Here is a 9473-nt window from a genome sequence, read left to right on the forward strand (position 1 = left end):
TTTATCGGGGAACCGAGGGAGCCTACAACACAATGGTTAGTCCTCCACTTCTTTTCCCCCCTTTAGTATATGGTTTAGACCATGTGTGAAATAAGATATTTTCACTACTGAAGGTGCGGCGGATGCAATCCAGCGACTCCGAACTCCATTATACATTCCTGAGGATGTCTCCGAGTAGATTCGGCCACTTACTGGGACTCCTAAAAGAAAGGCTAACAAAAAATGGGCAAAGTGGGTTCAGTGCATGCCCCTACAGCACACATAGGAAGGCTTTACGATTGAAGATCGTTTTTTAAAGGCGTTTTATTTGCGTGCTGTGGTGCCTCGATATGTAACGACGAGAAACGGTGACGCTCAGAGATGCTTTCGCTGGATTTCTTGTGGCCCAGTATTCCTTGGCGGCGCCACTCTTGCAGGTGAAATTGAAGGAGACAAGAATACACGTTTTCACGCTGCACTACGATTGAACATCGTATTTTAAAAGCGTTTTGTTTGTGTGCCTCGATATGAGATACGAAAACGGTGACGCTCAGCGCAGCGATGCTTTCGCTGGATTTCTTGTGGCCCAGTATTCCTCGGCGGCGCTACTCTTGCAGCAGAAATTGCAGGAGACAAGAACACACGTGTTCCCACGCTGCACTGCCCTTTTGTAATCTATAGCCTCGTCTTGTTACCTGCATTTCGCTCCATTTATTGCACTGCAATGCCAGCAGGGCAGCACAAGATACACAAAACCACACAACGTTGCTCCGTAGGCCGCCATTGCTGTTTACCTACCAAGTGCAAACTGCGCAAGCGTCACGTTCGCTGCTCTGATTGGCCTCCTTGTTGCGTCGAACGCACTGCTGTGCGGAAAAGTTGAGCCGACGCGAACTTTTCAACGTCCGTGCGTGGGAGCTCTCCGTTAGCTCGTTGTCATGGTAACTGACGGATACAGGCCAACGGAACGGATGCCTGTGAGTCAAAACGCATCAGTGAGGACCAAGCTTAAGTGTTGCTGCAGCATGCAGAGATCGTGCTGTTCCGAATGTGATGGACACAGTGAATGACGTATACGTGTTTTTTTTTTCTCCTCTCCAAAGCGAACCACTTTCCTAGAGACTGTGATTTCTCAGTCTAAAGGCGACGCGAAAAGAACAAGACTGCAGGGGACTCCGTAAGACGAGGTGGGTGGAAAGACACACCTGCTTCGAAACGTTTCATGAACTCTATGAAGTCGTCGTGGACTGCTTGGATGCGATGGCCTTGGCTAAATGCCCTGGCAGGAGCGCACCGTGGAACTTTGACAGTGCGACTACGTCAAAAGCGCCTGGCCTGTATTGCAGGCTTCGCTCCTCCGAAATGATCGTAACTTTTGCAGTTAGACACGTTCTGGAGTTCATTCGGCCAGTCGTCATCAAAATCCAAAAGAGAGAGATATATATTCCTGACGCCCTATAGGTGGCGACAGCGCGGAGCCATCTCTCGGCGGAAGAATGCAACTTGCGGGGGAGTCGGCCCTCGTGGTTTCGTTTTCATCGTGCTTGTGCGATAGGTCTTGGCGCCTCGGCCAGACGGCGCAGCGGTCGCTGATCGTCAGCGCCACACTCGTGAAAAATTTGAACTGCTGGGCCGTGCTCCAGTCGTACGGCGCACTGTGCAGTGTTTACATTGTGCAGTCAGTGGCCAGTATGTATCGCATTTATTTCGGTTTCAAGAAGTTAGTTTCCCTCGACGACTTCTTTCGTGATTCAAATCTTTCAAAGGGCCAGAGACTAGTTAAGCATGTATTTGGAGTGGAGGAGATATCTGCCTGCGACGAAGTTGTTATTGAGGCCAAGTGCGTGTCCCAAGTTAAGGACAGCGTCGTTTACAACGTGCGCCTTGAGGTAAGCTGTCGGACAATTTTTTGTTCAGACTCTGAGTTAAAGCAATATTGTAACGGGTTCTTGGACTTCCTTTTCAACACAGGTAGCCAGCAATGGTCCACGCACAGTACAACGGGCGTCATGCACCTGCAAAGCGGGAGTCGCTGGACGGTGTAAACATGCTGCAGCCGTGTGCTGCTACATAAATGAGGAAGAGGAGACCTCGTGCACAGGACAGCCTCAGAGGTGGGGCAAACCAACGCCAAAGCCGCAGAGAGATATGTCAAAAGGGATGGACGACTTGTTTCCCGGTACGTAATTCGGATATATGACGCGCACGAACGGCCCTGTTCGACGCTGTTCGTTTAAGTCTGTCTTGTTGTGGTTTTAGAGCTGATGAGGCTACTCCTGTCGTCTCTGCTGAGCGCTGCTGATGTGGCTGCCTGCATCACTGATCATTGGTTGCTGACCCAATGATCATTCATCTGCATTCTGTATGTTTCCTGTACTGACGTTTTACCTTTCTCTGAAGAGAAAATGCTCTGTCGGCCATGACTATCACCCAACTGTAACTAAGGTGGTGATTCTCTCAACTTCCTTCTTTTTTGTACGCACAGCTGAATCAACCAACCATAACCGGGCCCGAAAGAGGAAGACACCAGCAGATGTCCTCAAGGCGTACCCTGGGTTTACTTGCTCGCTTACTGTGGTTATTGAGTCTGAGGCAAAGGGTGCGATTCAATGGGATTGCCAAGAAGTGCTTGATGGAATTTTGGACGCTGTGGTCATGAGGGAGGAGGAGGAAACGCTTTCTACTCTTCTCAGTGTCACGAAAGCTACCAGGTCACTGTTCCACCACGACAACCCAACAACCATGCCAGGGGGAAGCTTTGTATCGGCAAGTTTACTGCAGAGTCTGTCAAAGGAGGCCACGAACTTCTTCGAAGCAAACATTGCGTTGCATGAGGACCCCATGAGCGTTGCAGTGAAAACTACAGGGCAAAGCAAGTCCCCACGGTAAGCTTACAAATTATTTGCATATGACAAGACAAGTGTTTGTGTTGAAGGCGGCAAAACAGAATTGTTATCCTTTGCTCATTGTTGATTTCCTACTGCAGTTGGAATGCTGAGCGAAAATTCCGCATATCAAGCACCAAGGCACATGGTGTGTGGATTAGGAAAAGGGACTTTGAAAGCCTAGTAAACAGGATGCTTTCGCAAAAAAAGTTCACAAGTCGGGCTACCTCATACGGTATGTTCCTGTCTGTCATCATTTTCAGGTTTTGCAGTCTGTGTTCCTGATATGCCCCTTCCAATTTTTGTTCTTCAGGCACACGCAATGAAAGCGTTGCACGGAAAGCACTTGAGGCGCTGTTATCTACAAAGATCTTTGAGGTAATAGTTTTCTTTCAAGCTTGTTGTGTTTGAATGACATGAATGGCTGCAATTTTTGCAGACTGGACTGGTAGTTCTCCCGTACCAACCATGGCTATGCTGCAGCCCAGATGGCTTGGTCTGCATCAACGGGGAGACCGTCGTGACAGAAATTAAGTGTCCATATTCGAGAGAGGGCTTGCCTGTAGTGGACGAAGCAGGAAAGGTGTCCTTTGTCAAATACCTAACATACGTCGATGACAAGCTCACCCTGAAAAAGTCTCACGAATACTTCACTCAAATCCAGGTCCAGATGTATATAATGAACTTGAGCAAGGCGATCTTGTACGTGTACAGCTCTGTGCAAAGTGTGTACCTCTATATTAACAGGGATGACGAGTTCCTTTTGCCCCTGATCGCAAAGTTGGAGCATTTCTTTTTCACTAAACTGTTACCGTGTCTTCAGCCACAAAATGTTTGTGTTTCTTAATGTGCATATTCGTTTCGGCATGTGTGATAGCTCCTGTACATAGTTGTAATAAAGCGTTTAATTCTCTGCTTTTGGCCTCAAGAGGGTTGTGTTTAACTTAGCACATTGGAGACAGCAAGAGAGGTGCACCAACTACAGGGAATGGCCATGTTTTGCTTGGCCGTTCACGTTTTTATTATTGGACTTTGCAAATTTACAAGTGCTCCACACACTCTCATAATTTTGGACATGTGTGGTATTAACGTGATTGGCACTCGGTTGTTCAGAACATTGAATATCTTCAGTCTTTGAATGACCCGTTCCACGTGGATGCGAACTTGGGCTACTTGATAAGTTCTTTCCATTTCGGCCTCAGAAAGTTGGGATCCACATGAAAATGGTGGCATCACAATAACTGCACCACAACCTTCAATACTTGTTGTGATGCTTGGGAAGCCCTTATCACTAAGGATCACATCACCAGGCTCGATCAGGGACAGAAAGCCAGATTCACGGGTGATGAAGGCATCACTATGGCGGCCGCCGTATGCTTGAGAAAGGAATGCAACCATGCCATTTGGTATAATGCAGACAAGAAACTTAAGCGTGTAAGAACCTTTGTAGTGTGAGTACAAGAAGTGTTGCTGCTCGGCATCTGTTGGAGCTTCAGTTCTAATCTCCATGCAGTCTATGATGAACGTGCACTTCGGATGGTGTGTTTTGAATGAATCTGGCATTGTGTCCCTGATGGCGCCTCGTGGTGGAACATAGACCCAATCATGTAAGGTGAAGCTTAAAATGTCTAGCGTGGTCTTAAAAGCCCGTGCAGCAGTCGTCCTGCACACACCAAACAGTGATGCAAGCGCCGTAAAACTGATTCCAAGCTTTAACTTCATCAGGAACAGGACTAGCCTGTCTTCCCTAGTCATATCACTTTGCCTGCATCTCTGCTCCGGAAGCATATTCAAGAGTATGCTAAAGACAGTCATTGTAACTGAACACAAATCCTGCAGTGCTTGTTCAGAACTTTTCAGCGATGTGTAACCGAGGAAGCCGCACTGACGCTGCCACTGGCCATCTGTGGTTGTTACCTGAAACATTCAAAGTTTATGGTGAAGGATACTTGCATTCCCTAGTCAGCACTTTGCCAGAACTCACCTTGTTCAACTGTGTGGGATGTGTTACTTGTGTACATCCAGTCCGGCCATCAGTAGTTGACAGGAAAAGCTGAAGTTGTCCATGATTGCTGTCGCACTCTGTTTGTGTGCCCTTGAAGACATACAATACTGTATAATTATAATGTTCAAACCCAGGAACTTCGGTTCCCAATTGCGATTGTATACTGCAGCCTACGAACAGAAGAAACGCTGCTATCTTTACCTGATCAACCACCTTCACCTTAGCAGGTTCTGCATCACCTGCCGCCTCTGCCAGCACATGGAGCCCAGAATCTGCGATGTCAGAGTCTGCCACATCCTCTGAGTCATCAGCAGTCATTGTGTTTGAAGCATTCTCATCATTATCTGTCACGGGCATGCATTCAGGGGTGGAAGGACTGGAAACTGCTCCAGCTTGCGACCTCCGCTGCCACCTACAAAACACCGTACATAAGAGAAGTGGCAAGGAGCTGACAAGCTGGTGCATGATCAGGAGACCAAATCCCAAACGAGGAGAGAGAGAGGGACGACGCTTCGTTGGGTCATCCTTTTATCTCTCCTTGTCTCGGGTTTCCTCTCCGTACCGTACATAAGATATTTGCAAATCAAAGCACAGCATAATTTTTTTACTGAATATTCATAACTGATCTTGCACCTTACTCCAAGTCATAACGTGACCTTAGTTTGCAACTTGGACCTGCACTATTAACGGCTGCAACAAAGCACGATTTATAATGTGTAATGTCAATGTTCACCTCTTGTGTCTTTCCCCATCAGGCGCCCTTTTCCGATAGACGGGAGGGAAAATTGTGGGCACATAGGAGGGGTCCATCTGAATGTCGCTTTTGCAATTGCCCACGAAATGGGCGCCGCAAATCCTTGACGAGGAATTGGGCGTCCAGTCAGATCCATCAGCGCTGTTAAAAAGGAAGGACAATTAGGCTCATAACGGCAATTGTTACGACGCTCAAAGTGCACGTATTGACACCGCGGAGTTAGTGATACGTAAGGCAGCCGGTATTTTTGCTAAGTGTCATTTGACAACGGACGTGCCTCTCCTTTGTTTTCCGAAAGCACAAACAAATCGTCCGTTACATTTGCAAGACCACGAAGATTTCTCAATCACTGAGATCGACGGCTGTCACTTACTTTTTGCGCCGAACAGCTGCAATCCATGCCTTCCGTCGTTCGGTTTCCCAAGGCCTTCCGGGGAAGCGATAAAACGAGATGGCTGGCACCCTGCCTTTCACGTTTTCCTCGCTGTTGTGACAGCCAACGACGCAACAATATCGCGTTCCTGTTTTCCGAGTCCGTTTAGAACTATTTCTTGCTGGCGAAGACTCCTCAACGTGTCTTTTTCCGAGCGGCAACATCCCTTCCGCACGTGGCAAGCAACCACGCCAAACAACCCGTACGGCCCACAGCTTGCGCGCGCGCCCGCTTGGGCTCATGCTGGCGCTGGTGTCGTCGGGCAAACTTGAGCGCCCGGAGCCTATGGGCGGGACGGTCAAGCAGAGATGCGTTTTTTTTTAAATACTGGGCACTGACAGGTATTTTTGGAGGTCAGTGCTGGTCAAGGGCCTTCGGCTGCATAAAAGCAAGCATGTTTCGGACGTGTCAGCGACGTGAACAGATGACTTGTGCACTGTTACCGGCAAGTGCCTACCGCAAACAAGTCTGTCGAAGGCATCATACGACGTGAACATACAGGTAGGCTTATGTGCATTACAGTCCCGGGTAATTTTGCTCTGAAGCTGCATGTCAATATTCGATGCTCGGATACGTCATATCAGCATATGGACAGCGGTTATTCTTTCACTGTTTGAGAGGGAACTTTCCATCGCTTCGGCAGCAACCTTTCGTCGCGTGTAGCAATATTTCATTGTGATTAATGGTGTGGCCTGTTAGCTTCCTGTACATACGCTGAGCATGTCCGTTTTCTGACTGCTATGCCTTCGTATTTTCCAGGTTGACATCACGAAATATGACATAATTGGAGCATACTGCCGTTGTAGGGCTGGCCGCCTCGGAAAGTGCAAGCATCTCGCAGCGGTGTGTCACCATGTCAATCTGGAAGAGCCCTCATCACGTACCTCCACTGCAAAGAAGTGGGGTGTACCATCGGCAAAAGAGACCTCCCTGTACAGTAAGAGGGCACGGGTTGAGTCCCTTATTCAAGTGGGCACTGCAGCAGTTGAAAACCAAGTTCCATGCCAACCAGCAGCTGTTGACACTGTGTCCCTTCTGCAGAATGCGCCTGTTCCAATATTTTCAGTGCAGTGCACGTTTGCTAGAATGTTGGAAGCACAGCGGGACTGCCAGCATGAAAGCACACATCCTCAACGTGGACATAGGGACATCACATCACTACGCAACCTGAGGGTAGTGGACCTGTATCACCACTATCAAATTTTTGCTTCACATGAACTCTGCCTCCGGCTAAAACGGACTGACTTTCAGCGTAATATTGACCCAGACCACACATCATATTACTTAACTAGGGTTGTTGTGGATGAGCGAGAATACGCACAGATTGAAGAAATGACATATGAACAGTCTAGCTCTGCTCTTTGGCATAAGTTTAGAAAGGAAAGGGTGTCAAGCTCTGTCGCTCACTGCATTAAAACATGTAAAGGTGACAAGTGCGAACGTGCAAAGAGACTGTTCTACCGAAAGCCATTTCAAAGCAATCCCACAATGTATGGTATCATGAATGAAGACGTTGCATGGAGAGAGTTCGAGAAACTACAAGGTGTCCAGGTCACAAGGACTGGTCTTGTTACAATGTTTCATCAGCCATGGCTGTGTGGGTCCCCAGATGGAATATTCATGAATGGCAATGAGGTACAACTATTAGAGATTAAGTGCCCATATTCAAGGCGCAACGATGTTATTGTTGATTACAACAAAAAAACTTGCTTTGTTAACTACCTGCACTTTGACGGGGACAAACTGAAGCTCAAACAGTCGAGCAACTACTACACACAGATAGAAGTTCTTTTGTACTGCACAGGCCTGAGTAAATGTTTGCTGTATGTATTTTCTAGAAAGCACAAAGATGTTACTGTAGAAGTTACATGGGACAGTAAGTTCTTGGCTGAAGTTATCCCTGTCTTAGAAGAGTTTTATTTTCTGCACTACCTCCCACTGCTTTTCATTGACTGGGATATATCCCAACCTTGATACTGTAAGCAGCTGGTCACATGACTGGTTTGTAGAAAATAAAGTGACTCCATTGACGTCATGTACAGTAGCACATGGCGTGCTTTTATTGTGTGTACAGTCTACCTGATGACAGGATTCTGCAGGTTTGCAAGGACTGCACACATGCAATATGTCATCGATGTGCGGAAACAAGTGGGCAGAAATTTTCTGCGACAGGATACAGAAAAGTGGCGAACTACGCTGACAACTCCCCCAAGAGCTGTGGCGGAATGTCCCCAGGGGAGGAGATTGCGCTGCAGCTGCGATGCGCAAAGCCTCTATAAGCATGTATTTGTGACAGAATGACAGAACACTGTGCATTGTGCTCAATTTACAACAGCTGCTCGGTTTCTTCTGTGATGCTGTTTCTTTTCAATTTCGGTTTCTGTTTGTTTTGTTTGTTTATTTATTTTTTCTACTAGTGCGTCTACAGGACGTGCGGAATGATATTGTAACGCATTATGGTGAGTGGCACCAAGTGGCTGCCAACATTGCTGAGTCTGTGGGCATCGCTCTCACAAAGCCAAGATCCGTGAAAATACAAACAAATCGCCCAAACGCCCCCTCCTCTACAACTGAGGAACATTACATGATAAACTTCGCCATCTCATTCTTGGATCACGTCATACGGAAAATGGTTGGCCGTTTGCCTGCAGAAAACAGAGTTGGGGCTGCACTCCTTAGCTTGATGCCACCAGCTGTTACTGATTGCAAAATGGGTAAACTGAAGCAGGATCTTTCCTTCTGGGAAGAGGACATCCCTTCGCCATCGTCGCTTGCAATGGAACTCAGGGAGTGGAAAACAGCCTGGCTCTCGTGGACAGCTGTCAGAGGAATGCAGTCTTGTAAGCACACTGAAAATTGTTGATTCCGACATATTTCCCAACCTGAAGTCCCTTTTGAGAGTTGGCCGCACCTTCCCGTTCACAAGCGTTGAGGCAGAAAGAAGCTTCTCAGCTTTAAGACGAACGGTGACGTGCATGAGGGCGACGATGACCGATGAGAGACTAACGAGTCTAATGTTGATGGCTGTATACAAGGACAGTGAGATTCACACGGACGATATCATTCAGCGCTTCATCAGAAGCAACCGAAGACGAATGTTCGGAAGTTGTGGGCTTTACGACAAGTAATACCGAGATATCTGTAAACGTGTGTGCAACTATATCATCCTCCATTTGTTGGCACCGTCAGCTGACAGGCTTTCAGCTGGTGTCTTAATTTATTGTCATGTACTTTCTACGATACGGGTATTCTGCGAATAATTTAATAAATACTGATACTGGTGCAATAATGGCAACTGCATACCAAGAAGCGGGCTTTATTCATACTCGACGCAAGGTCGCTCCCCCTCCGCCTCAGGGAAATCCTACATCCGCCCCTGTGTGGGACTGTGCTAAACACACCGATGGACACAACAAC

General features: G+C 47.5%; 3 protein-coding genes across 3 annotated transcripts; 1 reads left to right on the plus strand and 2 right to left on the minus strand.

The window, feature by feature from the left end:
* Window positions 1-2158: 2158 nt before the first annotated feature.
* LOC135386943 (uncharacterized) lies at window positions 2159-3780 on the plus strand. The gene is made up of 5 exons (XM_064616417.1): window positions 2159-2341; window positions 2465-2864; window positions 2966-3099; window positions 3178-3242; window positions 3304-3780. The coding sequence occupies exons 2-5, from the start codon at window positions 2635-2637 to the stop codon at window positions 3709-3711; spliced, it is 837 nt and encodes a 278-aa protein (XP_064472487.1). The 5' UTR covers window positions 2159-2341; window positions 2465-2634; the 3' UTR covers window positions 3712-3780.
* LOC135386942 (uncharacterized) lies at window positions 2165-4831 on the minus strand. Its single transcript, XM_064616416.1, has one exon. The coding sequence runs from the start codon at window positions 4788-4790 to the stop codon at window positions 3876-3878; it is 915 nt and encodes a 304-aa protein (XP_064472486.1). The 5' UTR covers window positions 4791-4831; the 3' UTR covers window positions 2165-3875.
* On the minus strand, window positions 4798-6360 carry LOC135389393 (uncharacterized). The gene is made up of 4 exons (XM_064619447.1): window positions 5997-6360; window positions 5603-5764; window positions 5071-5281; window positions 4798-4959 (listed from the first exon to the last, which is right to left on the minus strand). Exons 1-4 carry the CDS (start codon window positions 6296-6298, stop codon window positions 4798-4800), a joined length of 837 nt encoding a protein of 278 aa, XP_064475517.1. The 5' UTR covers window positions 6299-6360.
* Between the last annotated feature and the right edge of the window lie 3113 nt (window positions 6361-9473).

Source organism: Ornithodoros turicata, chromosome 3, assembly GCF_037126465.1.
Source record: "Ornithodoros turicata isolate Travis chromosome 3, ASM3712646v1, whole genome shotgun sequence".
Classification (NCBI taxonomy): Eukaryota; Metazoa; Arthropoda; class Arachnida; order Ixodida; family Argasidae; genus Ornithodoros; species Ornithodoros turicata.

Excerpts from the sequence above, each read along its gene's own strand:
- LOC135386943 (XM_064616417.1), top strand. The coding sequence starts at position 2,635 with ATGAGGGAGGAGGAGGAAACGCTTTCTACTCTTCTCAGTGTCACGAAA. Across the intron at positions 2,865-2,965 it reads GGGCAAAGCAAGTCCCCACG|TTGGAATGCTGAGCGAAAAT; the intron begins GTAAGCTTACAA and ends TTCCTACTGCAG. Across the intron at positions 3,100-3,177 it reads AAGTCGGGCTACCTCATACG|GCACACGCAATGAAAGCGTT; the intron begins GTATGTTCCTGT and ends TTTGTTCTTCAG.
- LOC135386942 (XM_064616416.1), bottom strand. The coding sequence starts at position 4,790 with ATGTTTCAGGTAACAACCACAGATGGCCAGTGGCAGCGTCAGTGCGGC.
- LOC135389393 (XM_064619447.1), bottom strand. The coding sequence starts at position 6,298 with ATGAGCCCAAGCGGGCGCGCGCGCAAGCTGTGGGCCGTACGGGTTGTT. Across the intron at positions 5,765-5,996 it reads GCAGCTGTTCGGCGCAAAAA|CGCTGATGGATCTGACTGGA; the intron begins GTAAGTGACAGC and ends CCTTTTTAACAG. Across the intron at positions 5,282-5,602 it reads GATGGGGAAAGACACAAGAG|GTGGCAGCGGAGGTCGCAAG; the intron begins GTGAACATTGAC and ends GGTGTTTTGTAG.